Source organism: Perna viridis, chromosome 2, assembly GCF_037379345.1.
Source record: "Perna viridis isolate PV_CMFRI_1.1 ecotype Kerala chromosome 2, ASM3737934v1, whole genome shotgun sequence".
Classification (NCBI taxonomy): Eukaryota; Metazoa; Mollusca; class Bivalvia; order Mytilida; family Mytilidae; genus Perna; species Perna viridis.
In genome coordinates, this window is record NC_142446.1 from 12,279,957 (window position 1) to 12,305,002 (window position 25,046).

At 33.3% G+C, this 25,046-nt stretch overlaps 1 protein-coding gene across 2 annotated transcripts in view; it reads left to right on the plus strand.

The window, feature by feature from the left end:
• The window catches only part of LOC148623659 (Fanconi anemia group M protein-like), a 40,235-nt gene extending 21,023 nt beyond the window's left edge, over positions 1–19,212 (plus strand). For both annotated transcript variants that reach the window (XM_088565645.1, XM_088565644.1), the window contains exons 10-15: positions 683–849; positions 1,540–1,746; positions 4,236–4,449; positions 8,503–8,633; positions 12,450–12,582; positions 14,976–19,212. In XM_088565645.1, coding sequence (XP_088421771.1) covers positions 683–849; positions 1,540–1,746; positions 4,236–4,449; positions 8,503–8,633; positions 12,450–12,582; positions 14,976–19,192 — 5,069 coding nt within the window. In that variant the 3' untranslated portion in view covers positions 19,193–19,212. The remainder of the gene's footprint in view (positions 1–682; positions 850–1,539; positions 1,747–4,235; positions 4,450–8,502; positions 8,634–12,449; positions 12,583–14,975) is intronic.
• The last annotated feature ends 5,834 nt before the right edge of the window (positions 19,213–25,046 follow it).

The following is a 25,046-nucleotide window of genomic DNA, read 5'->3' on the forward strand; positions in this document are numbered from 1 at the left end:
TTTCATCATCATTTCATGTTCATTTTATCATCCATTTCTTGTTCATCGTCTGAATATAGCTGAAATATTGCTGCTCGGACGTTAAACCCCAACAAACAAACAAACAAACAAACTTTAAATATTGTAATTCTCTACTCAGTATCTGCTTATTACAATCACAATCTCTTGATATTTTAATAAAAGTTTTCTGTGCCAAATTATGGAATATATATACTTTAGACTAGGGGCATCAATTTCCTGCCTTACTAGATTGGGGAACCATTCCTTTTATGGTCATCATTCAATATAGCCTTACTGTTTTGTTCTAAAAAAATTTCCAATGTGCATTGCAACTAAATTTGACCTATCATTGTCTTAAAAAAGCAAATATTACAAACACTTTGATGGCTATTCCTGGAGGCTAATAGGTATAAATACTTGGTTAATGTGATAAAATCTGTGTTTTTTCTCTTCATGTGCCACACCTTATACACAATTTGTCCAATTCTAAGACAGAGAAGTACTTCAAAAGAATTACACTGTCATTCTGATTTACTTATGGATATGTTATATTTATAAAGATGTTGGTTTTCAGACTAACCAGTAGTCATAAACACAAATTTTCTGAAGGACTATTTAAGCAAGATGTTAAAAGAATTCTGCAGCTTTGAACTATTGTAAGTAGACTAGATGTTTCTTTTAGGAGATGGTCAGACAAGAGTGATGATATTCTCTCAGTATCGAGACAGTGTCAATGAAATTACCAACATTCTAAAGCAGCATGCTCCATTGGTGAAAGTGATGAGTTTTATTGGTCAGTCTTCAGCCGGAAAGTCAACAAAAGGATTTACTCAGAAAGAGCAGCTGAAAGTAAGCAAAATAGGACATTGCCATCAGAAAGATGAAATCCAATCTATAGTTTCTTATACAAAAATGCCATAGAATTTTGAATGGAGATTTATTCTCAACTCTTTCCCCCCCACACATGAAATGCCAGAATTTAAGTATTTTTCAAGAGGCTTCATTTATTCTATTACCAATACTTAAAAGTCATCTGCCCTCACAAAAAAAAAAAACATAGAAATAATTTTTAACGTTCGGTTGTAGCTTGTATTAATGTTAAGTTATGAGAACATACAATTTTTGAAAGATCTTTTAGTTTTTAAAGGCAGATAAAAAGAACAAAACTGTTGGTCTCAATCTGTTTGAGTACAAACAATAGCCTGGTGGTTGATTTTAGATACATTGAATTCAATGTTGGCCATGTCAAGAAACGATATAAAAAGTTATGAAGTATCATATTACATATAATCTTGCATGATTATTCTAATTTGAAAAGAAGTTTGACTACAAATGTAATAATAACAGTGGGATAATGTCATAAATATGAGCCCTATTGAAGTAAAAAGGGAATTTGTATGTCCTTTTGTGTCCCTGTTTAGCTCAGTTTTCTCTATGTTTGTTGTAGTGGAATATAATAAATCATACAATATTATTTCATGATATTTGTACACCGTGAATGGCAATTACTTTCACACTATAATGTTATAATTGTAACAGGTTATGAAGGAGTTTAGAGAAGGAGAATATAATACTCTAGTATCAACTTGCGTTGGTGAGGAAGGATTAGACATTGGAGATGTGGACCTAATTGTGTGTTTTGATGCCCACAAGAGCCCAATTCGTTTAGTACAAAGAATGGGTAGAACTGGAAGGAAAAGGGAGGGACGTATTGTCATGTTAGTTACGGAGGGAAAAGAAGAACAGGTAACTTATATAAGTCTTACATACCACGTCCTTATTTACCTGATATGATTGCAAGCCATCAGTGTTGGAATATAGATACATTGAACCAAGTCCATAACCTTTATAAGTTGATCAAAAGTCAGTTAAGGTAAGAATTTAAAATTCCTCTTTTATTGTAAATGTGTGTAAATATTGCTTACATTACTAATGATTAGTATGTAATTTGCTTTAATTCTGTAAGCCAGCAAAAAAGATAAAAAAAAAAAAAAAAAGATTTTAGTATCATTTATTCAACCTGTTGTCACTGGGGTAAAGCAGATGACCATAACGGCCATTACAGTTATCCCAAGATGGAGGATGGAAATTCGGGTCAGAATATTTCTCTTTGATAATGTTGTCCATTCAAGTTATTTAACAAAATAAATATGACAGATAGTTAGTCATTCATCAATGCTTGATATTTGAAGCGGGAAGCATTAGTAAAATGAATGATTAATTAGAAATTACAAGGTAAAAATATCTGAGGGATGTCCATAACAAAGAATCTTCTTTTTCTTAGGATGACCGTAACATGTGGAAAGAGATGTCTGTAGTATTAGAAACAAAAATATATTGTGATGAGAGTTGTAGTTTACCATAATGAAAAACATTGCATTGCAAAAGATTTCACTGAATAATGTTGAAATTGATGTACTTAATAAATTCAATCCAAATGGCTTCTACTACAAGCGATGTTTTGTACAAAATACTGAAAAAAATTAAGCACGCTGACAGGCTGTCTGAGCTATTGTCATCACTTTGTGTATGTTGTCCTCTGTTGTTGTTAGCTTTTTTCAAATGTTTGAAACTACTTGACCAATTGGAATGAAACTTAGCATAGTTGTTTCTTAGGGTATCCTGCACAAACTGATCGTTTGAATTTTTTTTAAATGTCTAAAAACATGGCTACTGATACTAAAACTAGAACTTAAGGGTCAAAATACAGTGGGTTTTTTTGGCAAATAACTAAAAAAAAACTGTTGAATTTAGCAAAATTATGATAGCAGGTAATATTGGTCACCATCAGAAGACAGACCTATGCCAAAATTTTCAAAATTATTCATCGCCCTATGTTGGAATTGTGACCCCGAAACAGATTTTTTGTTGTTTTTTACGTATACAACTTTGAAAATCATCTTCTCAGAAACCATGCAACAAAATTTAATGCAAACTGATCGTTTAAAATTTTCCATAAGTCAAAAACATGGCCGTCATTACTAAAAATAAAAGATAGGGGTCAAAATGCTTTTTTTTTTGCTATTTTTTCCTCAACTATAGAAGAATAATGAAAACGTAAGTTACTGATAAGGACAACATGATATTCTGAATTGACTTGCAGTATTAAAAAATTTTTTTTAGGAGGCCATTTTGAGATCACTTTCACCAGTTGCTCAGATTCCAATGACTTTTGGTTTTTTTCAGGAAACATGGTATTCTAGGTTGAATGGTGATGACGAAAGTTTGTTCTGGGCAGCCATTTTTTCAGCTAATTTTAGGCTTGCTATTACTTCAACGAAAATTGATTTATATAGTAAACATGGTCTCCTGATATGAATGGTGATGATGAAAATGTTGGATAGCCATGGTTTAACTTCATTTTGTGTTCTTTTTCAGCAAATGTATACTGGGCTAATTCCCGCTCAGACATGGTGGAATTACAGGGCATATGGACCCATGCCCATATTTCCAGCAGTTCTAAAAACATTTTGAAGGCATTTTCAACAGTGCCTTAGGTACTCAGTTTAACTTGCAGCATTTGTCAGTATATGCTCTTATTCAGCATTTTTTTTTTGTCAAATTGGGGAGCAAAGCATGGTACCTTTACTTACTTAGTTAATAGGGCATGGTTTGCCAAGTGAGCGATTCAGGCTCTTGAGAGCCTCTTGTTTCAGAGCTATCTGCCCTTTCCAATGTTAATTTCGGTAGAAAATATGAAATGTATATTTTAAAGTCTCTGCACATTAGATATGGTTAGACTTTTTTGTGTTTATTTTTGGTTATAATGCTACATATTTTAATCAAAACATTTTTTGCTTGACTACTATGATAACAGTTCATTATTCTTGTCAGTTTGTCTGTCAGTCCACGGGTCTGTCCTGAACTGTTTTTTCTACCACTCTTTGTCATAGCTACTATTTTTATACAAGCTTTATATTCCTGAGATTTGATTTCAGGTTAGGGATGCAGGGGTATTACTAGGAAGCATTTACCTTTATAACCTTTGTAAAAACATGCTAAAAACGATAATATGTTTTTTATAGATGGCTTTATATGAATATGCCATATTGTTAGGTACAATTTGTTTTTGAACTGTTTTTAATTTTTATTTGGGGATTTTACTTAAATAAATTCTTTCACATTGGACCCAGCCACTTCTTCATTCATTAATTTCTGGACATCTTTATTACTGTATATTTTATTGTCTGTTGTAAAGGTTTGTTCTAAATGAACTCTTTTTGTACTTTTTTCAGATCTATAACCAAAGCCAGTATTCAAAGCGAAGTGTACACAAGGCAATATTGAACAGTGCCAAAACTTTACAGTTCTATCAAAATAGTCCATCAATGTTACCTGATAACTGGAATCCACAATGCCATAAAATGTTTATTACTGTCAACAAAAAGTTTAGACCTACTAAAACAGTTAACTGTATGAATCAGATTACCACCATGATGGTAAATAATGGTAAGTTGTTTACATTGCTTGGCATATCTTAAGAGCTTTCATTGAATTAAAACTCATTTTTCCACAATCAGAATTGATTGTTCAGGGAGTCTAGATAAAAATCCTTTAACCATCACTTCAATTTTTTTTCCACCAAATGAATTAACAAGCAATAAAACTGTAACACTACATATTAAAACAGGGAAAATTGTAGCTTTCTAATACCACCATGTAAAGGTATTCTTTATCATTGGAGTCAATATACTAATATTATTTATTGGTTATTTTTGCATAGTCTTCTTAAATAAATCACGGAAACTCCATTTTATCATTGTTTTATCATGGGCTGGCCATTTATGGTGCATTATTAAATATTGACATAAACGACCAGTCCTTAAAACAATTATAAAATGGAGTTTCTGTGATTTATTTCAATTCTGTTAGGACTAATTTCTTCAAATTCAAAAGACCCAACCTATATATTTATGTTGCATGAAATGGTGACAGTTTTGGAGCAAAATTCCATTGTAACATAGGTAAAGCCGGGTAAAACTTATCTGTAGTAGATGGTCAGACAGGAAGTATGATAGAAAAAAACATTATGAACACAATAATTATACCCTCACATTGTGTTGGGAGTATATAGTGATAGGGGTGTCTGTCCTTCCGTTCTTCCTTCTGTTATGCAGAGGGATACCCATCTCTTATCTATTTCTACTCCAATGAGTTATATTAAATGATATTTGATAGAATCTTTATTACTGATACATAGTCCCATTCTGTCCCTCCAATTTTAGATTTTGATGCAAATGAATTTTGAGAGTTCATATGGCAAAGTATAGACTTTGTCATTTATGAATATTGGAATATTACAACACTGAAAAGAATTTTATGGAATTTTTACAAAATTTTCATTGCATATTTCCATTATGCACCTCCTATTCTATATTTATATTCATATCAATTTGGAGGTTAAAAGGTGCATATTATTAAATGGGGGAGTGGGGTATCAAATTTGTGAGTATTGCTCACAGTTTTTCTTGTTTAACTTGTAAAAAGTGTTAGAGAATTAGATTCAAATCTTACAAGCAGCTGGGTGCATATGGAGATATGTAGCTATCTTGTTTTCTTTTACATGAAAAGGTTAGAGAGTTGTCTCTTGTATCTAGGAATTTAGGGGAGAATTTTTGCCATTTTTGTTGTAGATAAACAAAAAAAAAATCTAATAACTAGCTGACAAAAATATTGTGCTGTTGAATGCCTATTACTGTATTACACAGGCCAATTATTATTTTAAACTGTTGTTTAGATTCAGGAGACCTGTATCCCACAGCACGAAGTTTTACTTTAGGGGAAATCCAAAAGGCCTTATTCTGCCTATTGAAATAATAAGTAAAACAACTTATCATAAATTCAGAAGAAAACTAAATAATAATGTAAATCATATTATGAATTTTCAATTTTATGCATTAAGTTTGTAATTTAAAAAGTAACAATTGAGAAATGAATGCACAAAAACCGTCTGGGAGGCTATTCAGGAAATAAAATAGCATTTTTTTCACTCTTATTTCATAGTGAGATCCAATGTTAACAAATAAAAGATTGAAAATGAGAGTGCATTTATTCATTCTTTTTACAGGAAAAAGGATTTTTTGGTTAACGCTGGATCTCTATGTCATTTTTTTTAAACTTTCAAAATTTACACTAAAAATCGCTTCAAAAAAGTCCAACTTTACCTGTACATTTATCATGTGACCTACCGGTAGCTAACTGTCACATGATTACCACCTGGCCACCTTTTACACTGTTTGTTTCAAATACTTGTTTGTTTTAGTATCCATATAAAACTCTCAGTATTCTACATTATGATTTACTTTTGCATTGACTGAGAGGCTTTTAATAAGCTGGTATAAGCATTAGTGTATTGAAACCAGTAGCACACTGTCTAAGGATAATTTTGTTTGTAATAAGTGTAGCAGTTCATTCCATTTCCTAATATGATCCAGCAAAGTTGGAAACTGTTTTAATATCAATCACAAATAAAGATTTAACTCTCTCCAGATTTTTATTTTCGTATGGAAAAAACAAGCTCTGTTTATTTATCTAATGAAATTATTAAGAATATTGTTGCTTTTTCTTTCTGGAAAAAAAATCTCCAATACATATATATGTACAATGTACACATATCAAACATGTCCCTGCATGTATTCGATATTACAAAATTTATATGCAAGATTTTTACGCATTTGGCATCCATCGTCGTCATTAACACTTTTTCAAAACTCTTCTCCTCTGACACCACTTGACTATTTGGAACCAAACTTGGTATGAATGTTTCTTGGTGTATTGTGCATAGAACTGATGTAGGGATATTTGATCCGTCGAAAAATATGGTCGCCTTTTACTAAAAATAGAACATAGGGGTCAGACAGTAGTTATTCGTGTATATGTCCAAAATCGTTAAGTTTATCAAAATTCTGACAGACGTAAAAGTGTTCAGCATGATGAGATCTATCTGTGGTCAAATTTTTATTTTGATATGTTAAGCCATGTTGGAGTTATTGCCCTTTTTCGATGTTTTTTTGCTACTGTGAATATTATTTCTTTCAAAAATCTTCTCCTCTGACACCACTTGACCAATTAGAACCAAACTTGGTATGAATGTTCCTTGGGGTATCATGCATAGAAATGATGTGGGGATTTTGATCTGTTGAAAAACATGGCTGCTGTTACTAAAAATAGAACATAGGGGTCAGACAGTAGTTTTTCACATACATCTTCAAAATCGTTAGGTTTAGCCAAATTTTGATCGGGTAAAAGTGTTCAGCATGATGAGATCTACATGTGCTCAAATTTTCATTGTGTTATGTGAAGCCATGTTGGAGTTATTGCCCTTTTTCGACGTTTTTTTGCTTTTTTGAATGTTATTTCTTTCAAAAATCTTCTCCTCTGACACTACCTGACCAATTGGAACCAAACTTGGTACGAATGTTCCTTGGGGTATCATGGTTAGAGCTTTAGTGAGGATTTTTGATCCATCGAAACACATGGCTGTTGTTACTAGAAATAGAACAAGGGGGTCTGACAATAGTTATTCACAAGTATCTCCAAAACCATAAGGTTTAGCAAAATTATTTCTATAGCTGAAATGACCCTTATAAGGCCTTCAAAGGTTGTCAGGGATCAAAGTTGTCAGGTGACTCCTGTAAGAGTTATTGCCACTGAAAGATGAAAAATGACAGGTTTTTTCTTACAGTTTTCAGTCAATATCTTCAAAACTGAAAGAAACTTTCTATTGCTGAAATGATCCTTATGATAGTCCTACCAAAGTCTTCTTGAGTCAAAATTGTTGGACAACTCCTAGTTAAATTTATTGCCCTTGAAATACAGACTTTAACCAGGTGAGCGATTCAGGCTCCTGGGAGCCTCTTGTTTACCTTTTTTTCTATCTTTGATGTTATTTCTTTCCAAAATCTTCTCCTCTGACACTATTTGACCAATTGGAACCAAACAGTATGAGTGTTACTTAAGGTGTCCTGCATAGAACTGGGAGCCTCTTGTTATTTCTCACATTTATGTTGGACATTGAAGATAAACTTGATATCAATAACAAAAAAAAACAAAACACCAGATCCACATTAAACAGAATACTGTGGTATGTGTCTATGACTAGGTTTCCCAATCCAAACCCCAACTAATGGTTAACGGTAGTATATAATTCAAACAAATAGTGTAAAATGAAACACAAAAGTGTAATTGTTTTTTTACTTTATTCAACTTATACTGATTGAATAGGCATACAGCTTTCTTTAATTCATTTGCAAACAATAGTAAATTTTTTTTTCTTTTGTTATCAACGAAGATAAAACTTTTTTTTTTTAATCTAAAAAAATGGAAAAATTCGAGTTTACTAAAGGGGGATAATTTCATTTCTTCTAGTTGGCACTACATAGCCTTATGTACCCTCATCATTTCTGAAATACTACAGAATTTATCATACATACATTTTATATTGTATTTATTCCCATGGTTACATACAATACTGTGTCTTGCTATATAACAAATGTCTTCCAGATAAGTCTAGTTCAAGTGATGGTGGTATATCTAAAGAAGATTATGGTGCATTGAGAGAGTTTTATGAAGGAGAAAAGGGGAAGACATTACCTAGAAAGTCAGCTTTGTTGTCCCTTGGGGATTGTGACAAGGTAAACTGTTGGTGTGATTGTGAAAAAAGGTTTTCCCTACAAAACCTTCAAAGCTGAATTATAATAGCCTCTTTGTTGATAGAATTGAAAGAATTAAATAATTGTCATTGTAAATCATGTCAACAATTTTCGTTTTTGGGCTGGTTCTATTGTGCACATTTGCTTATACATATAGAATGGTGAATGTTGGGCAGACAGGGAAAATATTTTCATAGCATTTTTCTTAGCAACTATAAATCACAGCCATTAGATATTTTGTACACAACTTCAGTATGAGGTCCCATATCTTGGGATACAACATCTGGTTCCTGTTTACCAATTTACCTTGTATTTTTCAACATTTCCAGTCAAATGTGTACCTTTCAGCAACCAGGCCATTTCTGTATAAGACCTGTTTTTAGCTCACTTGGCCAAAGGCCATTTGAGCTATTGCCATCACTTGGCGTCTGTCGTCGTTGTCCGTTGTTAACAATTTTTCAAAACTCTTCTCCTCTGACACTAGATGATCAATCTGAACTAAACTTGGTATGAATGTTCATTGGGGTATCCTGCATAGAACTGGTGTGGGAATATTTGATCCTCGAAAAACATGGCTGCCTTTTACTAAAAATAGAACATAGGGGTCAGACAGTAGATTTCATATACATCTCCAAACTGTTAGGCTTAGCTAAATTCTGACATGGTTAAAAGTGTTCAGCATGATGAGATCTATCTGAGGTCAAATTTTTGTTTAAATCTATTTAGCCATGTTGGAGTTATTGCCCTTTTTCAACGTTTCTGACACTGCTTGATCAATTGGAACCAAACCTGGTATGAATGTTTCTTTGCATAGAAATGATGTGGGGATTTTAGATCTGTTGAAAAACATGGCCACTATTACTAAAAATAGAACATAAGGGTCAGACAGTAGTTTTTTGCATATACATGTATCTCCATAACCGTTAGGTTTAGCAAAATTCTGACAGTGGTAAAAATGTTCAGCATGATGAGATGTATTTGTTGTCAAATTTTAGTTTTAATCTGTTAAGCCATGTTAGACTTATTGGGGTTTTTTTTGACAAATTTGTCCTTTGTTTTATGTTATTTCTTTCAAAAATTTTCTCCTCTGAAACTACCTGACCATTTAGAACCAAACTTGGTATGAAAATTCCTTTCGGTTTTCTGCAAATATCTGATGTGGGGATTTTTGATCCGTCAAAAAGACATGGCTGTGGTTACTGAAAATAGAACAAAGAGGTGGAGGTTTTTCTCATACTTTTCCAAAACAGCTAGGTTTAGCCAACTCCTTTCAAGTGCTGAAAAGATCCTTATAATAAGCCCTAAAATATTTTGCAAGGGATCAAGGTTATTTGCCCTTGAAAAGCAAAAAAAATGATGTTTTTAGCAGAATTTAGCCAATATCTTGAAAACTATAATAGATAGAAACAACAGGCTCTCAAAGAGCCTGAATCGCTCAACTTGCAAACCATACCCAATAAACAAAGTAGTAAGGGTATCATGCTTTGTTAAAATGTTTTACAAAAAAAAATGCCGAAAAAGAGAATAAATTGATGAATGCTGTAAGTTCAAAAGAGTACCTTGGGCACTGTAAAATGTTGGAAATGCCTTCAAAGTGTTTTTAGAACCTCTGGAAGAAATTTGGGAAGGGATATAAGAATTTGCGTCACCATTCAACTTAAAGCACCTAGTTTCCTTTTGAAACCAAAAATCATTGGAACCTGAGCAACTAGTGAAAACAGCTGCAAAATGGCAGTCATTTTGATTATGGCCACCTAAAAATAATTTCAATACTGCCAGTGAACTCAGAATATCATGTTTGTTTAATGAATAGCTTTCATTTTCATTATTTTTCTATAGGTGAGGAAAAAATAGCAAAAAAATGTATTTTGACCACTATGTTCTATCTTTAGTGACAATGGCCATGTTTTTTTACCTATGAAAAATTTTAAATAATAGTTTGTGGAGGGATCCATGAAAAAAGATATGCCAACTTAAACTAAATTTTGTTGCAACAGGTTTCAGAGAGTTGTAGATGTGAAAAACAACCAAAAATCTGTTTCAGGGGCCATAAATCCTACAACAGGCAACAAATTGTTTTGAAAGTTTTAGTGAAGGTCTTCTGATGGTGAACAATATTACTTGCCATCAGAATTTGCCAAATTCAATGCTTTTAAGTTATATGCAAAAAACTGTATTTCAACACCTATGTTCTATTTTTAGTAACAGCGGCCATATTTTTTCACCAATCAAAAATCTAAATGGTCATATTGCGCAGGATACCCAAAAAAACAGTAATACATTGTACCAACTTTCATTAAATTCTGAGAAGATTTTTGAAAGTAATAACATCAGAAACAGCAAAAAACATCCAAAAAGAGCAAAAACTCCAACATGGGTCAACAGATTTTCACCAAAAGTTGACAACAGATAGATCTCATCATGCTGAACACTTTTGCCTATGTCAGAATTTGGTAAAACCTAACGGTTTTGGAGTTAAATGCAAAAAACAGCTGCCTGACCCCTATGTTCTATTTTTAGTAATGGCGGCCAAAAATCCAAATGGTTATTTTGTGGAGGATACTCTAAGGAATTATCATATTAAGATTCGTCCAAATCCGTTCTGTAGTTTCAGAAGAGAAGATGTTTGAAAAATTGTTAATGATGACAGACGACGACAGACGCCAACTGATGGCAAAAGCTCACATGGCCTACGGCATTATAGTCAAATCAACATAGGAAGATCTAAATCCAATGGATGAAATGATATGTATGATAAGGCTACGAAAGTATTCACTGAATTGAATTTGTATAATGACTCCTTTTTAGCTCTACTGATTCTGAAATTTTTTGTATTTGTGAACAAAGATGGCCACTGTTACTAAACTATGGTAGATAAAAACTTTCAATTCCTGAAATGATCCTTATGATAAGTCCTATTACAGGCTGCTTGAGTCAAAATGGAAGACAACTCCTTGTTAGAGTTATTGCCCTTGTAAGGTTTGAATATTCTTGCCTGGAAGTTAGAACTGATGTGAGGATTTTTGATCCGACGACAAACACGGCTACTGTTTCTAAAATTAGACTGAAGGGATGGGAACAACAGTTTTTTGGACAAACCTCTCCAAAACCGTTAGGTTAAGACAAAGTCTTACATCAATAATAGTGTTTAGCAAGATGAAATCTATCAATGGTGAAGTTTTGGTGAAATTTTGTTGACCCATGTTGGACATATTTACATCTTTTTTAACTTTTTTGGTATTTTTATTTCTAAAATCTACTTCTCAGAATCTATGAAACAGATTCCTACCAAATATTGTAAACACATTCCCTAGGGTATTGTGCACAGATTTGATTTGAGGATTTTTTTTATCTGTTGACATGCTAAAAATAGACAGTAATGGTCAAATAATATGCTCACCTGATTTTTAATTTTATCAGGTGAGTGTTTTAGGTTCTAGGGCCTCTAGTTTTTATAAAGCATGCAAGTGTTTCATATTGCTGAATAATATAAAAGTCTCCATTAAAGGACTAATTACTGCAGCTTTTTACATAAAATATTTCTGATTTTCTGATGTTGCCAGGTGAGCAATTCAGTCTCTCTCTAGAACCTTTTATGGAATCTACTGATGCCAATAGGTCATTTCTGATCAGAATTTTAAGGAAAGATATATGAGACCTTTTGGTTGAAAAATGTGGTGCACTTGCTAGTTTTATTTTTATTTCATTGGAAGAAAGGGTTTTCTGTTGTCAGAAAATTACTAAATAATTATTGCTGCATTAAAGCATAAAAATTAACATAAAAATATTATCTTGTAGGATGATGATGAAAACAAATTATCCCTATCAGAATGGTTCCTTTGGCAAAACAGACTTCAATCATCCTTTTTAATGGATCACTCAAAACAAACCAAGAATTTTGTTGAAATGGTTCAGTTTCTTGAACTGCAAGGTAAGACGATCATGTTAACCATTGTATAAATCTAAGTCTTAAAAAAATGTGTTTAATATAAAATGACTACTAGGACAGCTTACATAAGGATACCCTCTTAAGTTTTCTATTTACAGGTAATCCGTAAGTTTTTCATTGAATATAGGGGTTATTAGTGCCCCACATCACAGATAAATGAACCCTATTGTTTTCACTCTGTCTATCCATCAATTTCTGTGTGTACAAGAATTCCAAAACTATAGGAAGTATGACAGTTTTTGTGAGCAAATTATTGAACACTGCTCATTGCAGTGAACTGAAAAAAATTACAGTTATGTAAAATTAACCATATTCAGATATGCAAATAAGATTTTGGTTTTGAGTCTTGTCAATTTTATGCTCGTTACATTACAAGCACAAACCTGAAGAATTGATATCTAAAGACCCATAAATGAGTTTTACAATGTAGGGCCAATACAGTTGGTAATAAGAAAATTGTTAAAATTCGAAAAGCTATTTAACATACATTAAACACCAGTGAAATTTTTACTTACCTTATAAGAGTACCATCTCATATTGAAAAAATGTAAACATAAAACTACTTTTTATTAGCTCACCTGTCCCAAAGGCCATGTGAGCTTTTGCCATCATGTGTCCGTCATCTGTCGTCAACATCGTCTGTAAACTTTTTGAACATCTTCTCCTCTGAAACTACTCAATAGATTGTGAAGAAACTTTGCATGAATGTTCCTTAGGGTATTTTTAACAATCTTTTTGGGGGAATTTTTAATCTGGCAAAAAACATGGCAGCTGTTACTAAAAATAGACCATAGGGGTCAAATTGTTGCAAATAACTAAAAAGCAGTTTGGTTTAGCTTAAATCTGGTTGGGGTAAAATTGTTCTGCATGATGGGATGGACCTATGCCACCTGCCTATGCCAAAATTTTCAGAAAGATTTGTTGACAAATGAATGAGTTATTGGTCCTGAAATGGATTTTTTTTCCCAAATTTTACATTTCCAACTTTGAAAATTTTCTCCTGTAAAACTACTGGATGGATTGAAACTAAACTTTGAATGAATGTTATGTAGAACACGTTTAACAATCTATGTGTGGGAAGTTCTGATCTTCTGAAAAATGTGGCCACCGTTACTAAAAATAGACCATAGAGGTCAAATTTCAGAATTATGCAAATAACTCAAAAACAGTTTGGTTTAGCTAAGTCTGGTAGCTTCTAAAATTGTTCAGCAAAATGAGATGAACCTATGCCAGAATTTTCAGAAAGACCTATTGACGAATGAATGAGTTATGGGTCCTGAAATGGAATTTTCCCCCGAATTTTACATTTCCAATTTAGAAAATTTTCTCCTCTGAAACTGCTGGATGGATTGAAACAAAACTTTGCATGAATATTATGTAGAGTATGTTTAGCAATCTATGCATGTGGATTTTTGATCTTGTGATAAAACATGCTCACTGTTTCTAAACATAGACCATAGGGGTCAAATTGAAGAATTATGCAAATTACTCAAAAACAGTTGGGTTTAGCTAAAATCTGGCAGGGATTAAAATTGTTCAGCATGATGGGATTACCTACATAATAATAATAATAAAATCTTTATTTCAAGAGGGTTACACAGTTTAAAAGTTAATCTTCCCTGAGACCCTCACACTCAAAAACTATATCTACTAGAAATTAAAAATAAACAACACAACACAAAAACAAAAGCTGATTTGACAATACCAAATCACTTTAAGATAATACAATATAGAACATTAAAAAAACAGTGTAAGCAGCAACAATTTTCTCTTTTAAGATAATCTATTCAAAAGTGTTAAGGTACTTCTTTAGATTGATTTTGAATGAGTTGCCAGTGGCTTGATTACGTAAATGTTTGGGTAACTTATTCCACAAGACAGACCCAGAATATATGAATGAATGTCTGAAAAGTTCAGTTTTAATTTTTGGGATTATCAAATTTCCTTGTTTGGCATTTCTTAGTGAATAAGGTTTGTTTCTTGAAACATAGTTAAACTTTTCTGATATGTAACTTGGTAGGAATTTATCAACATGGTGAGAATAGGCCTATTTCTAAGAAGAGAAGAGAAAAAAAATGACAATTAGAGATTTATTTTATATGAAAACATGGGTGGATAAATAAGATACTCTGTATTGATGAAATTATTCATGTGACAATAGTACGGTAAGGAAAAGAGTCCAGCTTCAGAAAGCAATAAAGACTATTTTTGACCAGGTGAGCGATTCAGGCTCTCTGGAGCCTCTAGTTTTGAATTTCATAGATGTTGTTTTGATAACACTTTTCTATAGGTTGATAAAATCTAACTTTGGAACAAGAAATAAATACTGTCATTCCAAACATTACAATTACTTTCTAATTCATACATTTTTTCAGAGACTTTAGATCCTGATGAAGATAATTATGGACAAGAAATGGAGATGTATTTGATTGAAGATGATATCCTTAAACCTGGACAGAATGATGAGGAGGTATGTAATATCAAACAGTTCTTTGCACCCTCCTCAACAAAACCTAACAAGATCAAGAAGACCAGAAGAAGTGAACAGCTACAAGACTTTGAAGAATTTGTTATTTCTGGAGACAGTGAAGATGAATTGCCCACTATTTTTGAGAAGAAAGAATCAACTCCAGTAATCAACAGCAAATCAAAGCAAATAAAAATGAAGAGAAGAGTTGGAAATACTTCTGTAGTAGATATAATTGCTGATACTGGTGGTAATGACTTCATTGTTTCCGTCCTTCCTGGCGAAAGTAACCATACTCCCATTAAACCAAAGGGTATGGATGCAGATGGGAAACCTAATAAAACGAAAGTAAATGAGGAGGAAACTTGTCCAGTGGACTTCATTGATACAGTAATAATACATTCCAGTCCAAACACACCAGATAAAGAAATATTAGAATCAGAAGTACAGTGTAAGGATTTCACCAAGCTTTTGCCGGAGTTTTTTCCTGCATCAAATTACAATCAGTCTCCACCAATGAAGAATTATAAATCTGTTTGGCAAGTACCCGAAGCACCCTCTATAAGTGAAGTAAGTCTATTGGTAGAAGATATTAGTCAAATGGCAGTCTTTCCAAAAATAGACATGACACAAATTGTTAAAGAGTGGGAAAATGGTCAAGACAAATTATGTTTAACAAGGAATTATAAGACAGAGAGCATGGACTTAATTGGCAAAACATATCCAAGTAAGACTGAAATGACAGCTTCTTTAAAGAGTGAGAGAAAGATAAGCTTAGAAGCATTACCTGATTTTGGTAGAATTGAAACTCAGAGAAATAAAATACTGAGCAACCACTTAGATGTTTCTGTCCAAACTATGCCAATGTCAGTTGATAATAGTAAAGCCACAATTCTACTAGAGTTAAATTCATCAACAGAAGAATCGGAAACAACTAATACAATACAAATTTCCCAAGTATCAGAACATAAACTGAATAATTTAGCCACAGTAAAGGAAATCTCAGAAAGAAATACCCATCCTGAAGATGCCGTAAACCATAATGTTGATGAAGAAGGTACTGAATTTGTAGATATTGAAATGGACACATTTTCTGGGTCAGATGATTTTATGGATACACAAGCAAACTTTGTAATGACTCATGAGGGCATTTTAGCTGAATTAAGCTCTGATGGGAGTTATATAGAACAAACTGATAACTTACAAAACAATGTAGAGAAAGAAATCAGTGAATTTAACTGTAATAAAGTGGAAAAATTTACCAGTAGTACTGATGATAAAGTGCTTACGAGTAGTCTTCATGATAAATCTGAATTTAGATTACACTTAAATCAAACCAACATAAAATGCACAGAAGGACACAGAGCTGCAGTATCATTTTTTGATGATTCGTTCATTAATACAGGAGTTTTAGAGGCCTGTAAAACTCCTATGGAAAATTTACAAAATGTTAGAACTAAAACAGATGAAAGAATGCCTTCACCATCACAGTTCACATTCACTCAGGCCTTAGCCTGTGTGCATGATAGTGATAGCATGGATAGATCTACACAGAACTTTTCTGTGGATGAAAATAAATCTGTGTTAAATCATCATATGATCAATGAAGGCATAGCTTATGAAGAAAAACATAAAGTGAATGATACTCAAAAATGTCCAACTACATTTAACTTGGGAAAAGTAAATCCAACTTCTGAATACTTCACATTGATTAAATCACACTACTCTGAGAACAGTGCTCTTGCAAATGAAGCACAGGTAGAATTGATAAACAATGTGTTAAATGTGAATGAGGACTTTTGTAATGATATTGAAGATGTTGCCATGCCCTTGTTTGACCTTGGATTTGGTATCGATGAAGATATTATACCGCCTTCTCCATGTGTAAGCCAAACTAATTCTCAAAAGTCTTCATTGAAAAATCTAAGCCAAAGTCTTCTGTCGAGTAGAAAATCTCTTTCATTTAGTAGTAATAGATCATCTTTTATGCCAGGAAATTGCACAATAACTAGAGACTCTTTTGTGTCAGATGTAAGTAAAGAAACATTCAAATATGGTGCTATGGTTAACAACAAAGTAGAACACACCATAAGTGAACACCACGGAGATGACTTATTAGAGAACCAAAGAATAATTGACCACATTGATAGTTTTGATGCGATTCCAAAATCCCCTGTGTTGTCTGGAAGGAGATGTATTAATGAGAAATCAGCTACATCAGCAATAACTAAAATGTCTAATGTTTTAAGTCCAGAATCAAAGCCTGTAAGAGACCAAGAATCTCTTCTTGAAAAAAGCTTTGTTATAAGGAAAAAAAGGAAGACAAGAATAATCATAGATTCTCCTGTTACCCCTGGTAACAATGTTGACCAAGATGACCTCAAGTCACCTTTACAACTAGCAAGTTCAATAATTAGGAAGAATTTATCAACATCAAGTGAAGAAGGAAGTATTTCAAAGAACAAACCAGTTAAATCTGTATCATTTTGTGTTGACAGTATTGTAGATGAAATGGATAGTGATTTCGAAGATTACTTGGGTGAAAGATGTAATATTGACAAAATTAATAAAGTGCCTCATGGGATTAAAGATAAGAAATTAAACAGAAAAAGGAAGACCCCATCAAATCCATTTCTCTTGGAAGAAGCAGATGTGTCAGAAGATAATGATGTGTCCTCTGACGAAGATGAAAAAAGTGATGAGAAGATAGAGGACAGTTTTGTGTCAGAAGGTTATACACAGTTATCTCAAGGTCAGCATGAAGAATTACAAGCTATTTACCTCAAGTCAATACATAGCCCTGCTGGACAGGCTGGCAAGTATAAACTCAAGTTTAATTATGACAACAATGTAGATGTTTATTCACAGGTTCCTGAAGAAGAGGAGTCTCAGTACTATCAGGATAGCTTTGTATGTGATGAGGAGGAATTCTCTATGTTGGATGGTCATGAAATCACTTTAATGGACAAGGGCAATATACTGGACAATGAATCCTACTTTGGGCCACGTACAAGGTGGTCCAAACCAAAAAAAACTTCTAACAAAATACAGCAACTATCAAAAAGTAAGAGAAGGAGAGTAAAACATATAGAAGACTCTTCAAGTGAAGATGAATATGATGATCAAATTCAGAGGCTTAAATCACCAAAAAGTAGACTTATTTCTGTATCAAAAAAAGACGTTATTGAAAGTGAAGGTCTAAATGAATCAAGAACAATTATCAAGAAAAGAAGACCAATATCATCAAGTTCTGAGGAAGATCAGTCTTTGGGATCTCCTCAGTTACTGTGCTCACTTAAAACAAGATTAGCCAAAGTTAAAAACACATCTAATATTAAAATGTCTGACATAAATGTTATTGATGGTAATTTCTCTGAAAATATACATCAAATTGACAGTGTCAGTGATAAATGTCTTTCACAATGCACTGAAGAAAGTGATCTTTTATTGACTAACAGAAACAACAAACCATTGGTTATTGTTGACTCTAGGGAGATTAATGGCGCTCAAGATATTGTCTCATCTCTGCGATTTCAACATAAGGTGGATGTAGTTTCTGCACAGTTACATAGCTGTGACTATGCTGTAAGTATTCGCATGGGCATAGATCGTAAACAGTGGTCACAGTTCAGTAATGGAGCTAATCGTGCAAAAATGACAGAACGTATACAAGACATGTGTGAAAACTATGAGAAACCTTGTATTATCATTGAAAAAGACAAGGTTAAAACTGAAGAGAAGGTGAGATCATTACACTGGACTAAATATGTAGACAAGACACTAGTTCAGTTGATACAGTCAAAAATGATGCTTTTGTTTACAGAAAACCAAACTGAGACAGCAGCTCTGATTGGTGATTTATGTCATCTAGAGAGTAGGAAAAATTGTGCAATAACTTATCCTGTAAATGTTAACAGTGTCAGATTTTACAGATCTTTTCCTCTTTTGTCATATGTTCACTGTTTATTTTTGTGCAATAACTTTAGAAGTGTAAATAACTTCCTTATTAGTGATGTGAACACAATAGCAAAAAATGGTAAAATGACTATTGAAAGAGCTACAGCTATTTATAATTATATCAGACGAACTTTTGATAGTCAAATGTTGCCATCAAGCTATAGCTAATTAAATTTAATATTTATTAATGTATTGTTACCATTTTGTTTTTTTTTTTTTTTATTTATTTTCCCAATGAACATGTTTTCATAGGAATCCCTACCAGTTCTACTATACATGTTTGTAATGATATCTTCAAAGTCTTAAACTGTCAAAAGGATTTAATGATTCTTTGTATATGGCTGAATGTTATTTGTAGAAGAAAAGGGATCAAAAAGCTGTGTATACAGCTAAACAAAATAACTTAAGTATATGTGTATGTAATTATATCTAAGGTAGACTGAGATTGATTTTGGGTTGGTTACCATATCAATGAAGGAATTAGGAGCCAAAAACAAACATTTTTCTAGTTTCAGAGCATCAACTTGATTTGATTCGACAATTTTTGTAGGAGTTGTGAGCCTGAGATTATTATCATAGTAGACCTTGTGAACCCAACTTCTCTGAAAGGGCTTGATTTTTTAGTTTAATAGGATTTGTTCCTACGAACTGTAGAATACTCAACTGACATTTTTAGCTCACCTGGCCAAAAACCATGTGAGCTATTGCCATCACTTCATGTCTGTCGTCGTAAAAAATCATACAAAATTCTCCACCTCTGAAACTACTTGACTGATTAGAACCAAACTTGGTATAAATGAATTTTGGGATATCCTGCAATGAATTGGTGTGGGGATTTTTGATTGGTCGAAAAACATGGCCGCCATTACTAAAAATAGAAGATAGGGGATCAGACAGTAGTTTTTCACATATATCTCCATAACCGTTAGGTTTTGCTAAATTCTGACAGGCTGAAGTGTTCAGCATGATGAGATCTATCTCTAGATAAATTTTGGTTTTAATCCATTAAGCTATGTTGGAATTATTGCCCTTTTTCAACAATTTTTGCTATTTTCAATGTTATTTCTTTCAAAAATCTTCTCCTCTGACACACTTGACCAATTGAAACCAAATTTGTTATGAATGTTCCTGGGGTAGCCTGCATTGAACTGATGTGGGGATTTTTTTATTCGTCGAAAAACATGGCCACTGTTACTAAAAATAGAACATAGGGGTCAGACAGCTTATTTTTTTCATATATCTCCAAAACCATTTGGTTTTTCTAAATTCTGACAGGGTAAAAGTATTCAGCATGATGAGATCTATAACTGGTCAAATTTTGGTTTTAATCCATTAAGCCATGTTGGAGTTATTGCCCTTTTTCAACGATTTTTGCTATTTTTAATGTTATTTCTTTCAAAAATCTTCTGACAACACTTGACTTATTGAAACTAAACTTGAAATGAATGTCCCTTGGGGTATCCTACATAGAACTGTTGTGGGAATTTTTTTATTCGTCGAAAAACATGACCACCGTTACTAAAAATAGAACATAGGGATCAGACAGCAGATTTTTGCATATATCTCCAAAGCCGCTAGGTTTAGCTAAATTCTGACTCAAGGATAAGTGTTTAGCATGATGAGATCTATTTCTTGTCAAATTTTGGTTTTAATCTGTTAAGCCATGTTGGGGTTATTGCCCTTTTTCAACGACTTTTGCTATTTTTAATGTTATTTCTTTTCAAAAATCTTCTCCTCTGATACTAATTAACCAATTGAAACTAAACTTGGTATGAATGTTCCTTGGGGTATCCTGCATAAAACTGATGTGGGGATTTTGGATTCGTCAAAAAAACATGGCCGCCGTTACTAAAAATAGAAAGAGGGGTCAGATAGTAGTTTTGCACATATATCTCCAAAACCGTTATCGTTTGAATATAGCTGAAATATTGCTGCTCAGATGTTAAACCCCAACAATCAATCAATCAACCAAAACGGTTAGGTTTAGGCAAATTCTTCCAATAACTGAAATGATCCTTATTATTAGGACTACAAAAGTCTTCAGGGATAAAAGTTGTCAGATGAATCCTTGTAAGAGTTATTGCCTTGAAAGGGAAAAAAATGACTTTTTTTAACAGTTTTCAGTCAATATCTTGAAAACTATGACAGATTAAAAGAAACTTCAATTGTTGAAATGATCCTTATGATAAGCTCTACCAAAGACTTCTTGAGTCAAAATTGTTGGACAACATCTTGTTAAATTTATTGCCTTTGGAAGGCAAAATTCAACCAGGTGGCGGCAATTCAGACTCCTAAAAGCCTCTTGTTTAAGCAAATTCTGTAAGAATTAAGGTAAATTGTCTATTATTCAACATTTCTCATTATGATGAAAATCTGAAGGGTGCATCTCCTATGAGACTGCTTGAGGTTTTCTTTCTATATTTTGTTTTGTAGAATATATTGTATTAAAGTGTGGATGTGCACACCACATCACCATTGTATATGAGTGTATGGACAGACGACTTCATATGTCATCATCAAGACCTTTGTGGTATTTACTTGGTATTTGGTATGAATTCAGGCGCGTAGCGATGCGCTCGGAAGTCTGAGCTTCCACATCATTTTGGGAAAAAAAGGAAATGAAACAAAATAAAGAGAGAAGTGGTAGCAATCACGTGCGGGGATTTCGATGTTATTTTTGATTTACTTTGTCCTTATTGAGTGTAGACACGTGTTTATTATGTAACACTTTTAATCCCATTTTCATGAAGGTAACATATAGACGTCCTTTAGATGTAAATGATTTGAATTGTCTAAGTTCAGAGTTAGTCTGATAAAAAATGACATGCAATGTATACTGTATGTGGACCAGTTATCGTTTCAAAATGGGCTTTTACAAAAATAATGATGAATAGTGTTGGTGGTTTTCAGGGCAATAAGTCAGCTAATATAAAGATTGGACTCCTAAGAGGTCAGATTAGTACATTATATCATGCACAAAATACTGATTCAAGACCTTGAAAAAAATATAAAAACGATCAGGCATCATAGAAGGAACATATAGACTCGCGCGTATTATTGCAGAATGAGCACTACTTACCTATTCAAAAGTTAATTGATCTCAAGATATGAATGGGTTTTCCATAACGAATTACCAAATTGATGATAATTGCAATGATGACTTCAAAACTTGATAGACGATTCTTTATTTGAAGTGTAACAGACTTTTTCCAAAATAGTTGAAGGAATGTGTTGCGAAAATAGTTTTTTTTTCAAAAGCTTAAAAATCAGGTTAACTATGGAATCCGAGTCAAGATACAATTATTTCCAAGACCCCTATAAGGAATAAAAGAGTAGTCAAAGGAACAAAGATTCTTGCGGAAATCAAAAGAATTTAAACCAAGGACAAAGACCAGACATGGAAACGACACGCATCAAAGAACATAAAAATAACCAAAATAATACGTACAAAGCAAAAAAGGTAAATGAGCAACTCGGACACCACTAAAAACTGGGAGCATGGACCGGGTGCATCGGTAGGGAAAGCATCCTCGGCTTTGCTAGAAACATCCTTCCAGTTGCTCATAAAAATCAAGTCCGGGCTAGACGAAAGAGGAAAGGTAAACTATAACACGTTGAACCAATCGGTTCTTATGGTGCAGATAGATACGCCGTAACGATCCACGAGTTCATGATGACGACCATTAAACTTTTGTAGTGGTGGCTTCAGTCTTGTAGTAACATAACCCTTTTCGAGAAACCTAATTGTAAGAAGTCTAGCACGGTACAAAAAGTCTGCGTAGTTACGGCTAGCTCTGGCATAACGTATGAGTTGTGATATGAAAACTTCATACGCAGGTGCTGAAGGGATTGGCATTTTAAAACAATACAAAATACAACATATCAAATTAGGGAGGACAATTTCTTCATTTGAGTTTTATCATTAACACGGTCACTGCTGGTATTATCAAATTAAAAAAAAAACATTTTCCCATAAAATTATCTCGCAGTAAAGCCCTTTTCAGCATAAATTTTGAGTAACTTTTATGGCTCTAAAATGCTCAAACACCGGGAACTTCCGGAGGCTTCGCTACCCGACCCCAACTAGGGACCTTGAGCTGTCCCCTAGACCTCTTGCCGAATTAGGGCTTCCACTTCGAAGTAAGTCTGGCTACGCCTCTGGAATTTATAATAATGGAAAAAGAAGTATTGCACACCTTTCGAGTTAAATAATTTTAAGACGGAAAGCTTTTAATTCCAAAATTTTAACGCATTTTTGTTTTAATTCTCATTTCCTTAACATTCCAATTCAATTCTTCATGATTGACTTCATTAGCAAAACAAGATAAGGAGTGCGAAATATGAATTCACAAATCTGATTTTGAAAAACAGCGTACATTTTTCAGTTATTTTAGATTGGAATTTGATCATCTTTCTTTTGGAAATTTGTAATAAAGTTGTTTTTATGTAAAAATGATGCGTTTTTCTTTTTAATCTAAAAACGAGTTCACGCATTTTCCGATTTTTACCGAAAATTGGTCAACCTTTTTTCCTTGTCATTGTGTAAAATATTCTAGCGAATAGCTGCAATTTTAATGATTTTATTCGTTTGAAGTTTTGTTGCTATTGAATTGAAACAGGAATATAATGAGAATAGGTATATATAATGTCAAAGAGACGACAATCCCGTCAGGATGAAAATGTCATCCCAAGGCCACCCATTGGTCTTCAATGAACGACGAGGAAAACCTCATACCACTGGGCATGCTGGAGCTGGTCCCCAAATAATAATATATACAGGTACAGCAAAATAGTTGGCCCTATATATACACGTAACAAAAAATTAAACTAAAGGTGAAAACGAAGCAAGACATACAGAGGCGAGAAATTTCTGACTTGGGACAGGCTCAAAAAATGGAGCGGGGTTATGCACAGTTTCTTTTTTCTATTAGTATCTCGATGAGTCAAAGTTTAAGTGGAAATGTCGTTCCAGTCAAAATTAATGATATTTTTCTGAGTTAGGACATAGTAATTTGACGTGTGAGTGATGAAAGTCACCACAAAGCTCTATATATGTATATGCTTAAGATATTTTTCTTTCTTTTTTCTTGATAACTCGAATATAAAAATAAGGAAATAAAGGTGTTTTGGCAATACATAGATCACACCAAAAGGTTGCAATATTCTTGAGCAATATCTAGATGACAGTGAAACGTTACATACTATTGGGGGCAAGCCCTTGTAGTCTGTTGTTTGATTGCAGTACGACTAAAATTAAATCAGGAGCTTGATAGGTTATGCACAAACTAGAACAGTTCATGTAGAACGTATCCGAGCAGCTACAGTAACTGAAATGTCATGTATAAGTGAGCAGTCTTGACAGTTGTATCGAGTGGACTAGTCCAGAAATACTAGTAATTAAGGGGCTACAGCACTAGGTGTCGTATACACTTACCCTTTACACGTATATTTCAGATTTCAACTTTTATACATGCGTTTTTATTAAAAGATGGGTAAGTGTTAAGATAAACCTTATTTTGCATCCTTCATTATTTGTTTTTGACTATTTAGAAACTATAGTTCAAGAACTACAGTAACGATACTTGTATCCGTTATATTCGTAACATTTAATGTGTTTGTATACCAACAAAATGCTTCCCTTTCCTGTGGAATAACATATTTTATCTTTTATTGAAGATCCACCCTTAGTGAAAGAAATAATTTTAGATATACCCCTATAGCATTAAATTAACTCTCATTGTAATTTAAATTGAGCTGTAAAGATTGTATATGAGCTCTGGCTCTACATGTACATATGTTGCGGTCTAATGTTAAATAAATACCAAACACATAAACACAAAACGTGTCTCCCCTTCGTAGAGGGTGGGTGTTCTAAAGAATATAAAGAAAGGTTGGTTCTTTCCCAGCACGTGAACGGAGTTTATTGACTTGGCCTCAGAGTATTCTCCAGTACGTCAGAATTCTAGTGATCTCGACCTGTTAATAGGTGTTGTTCTATTGGACTATTGACATGATCTTACGG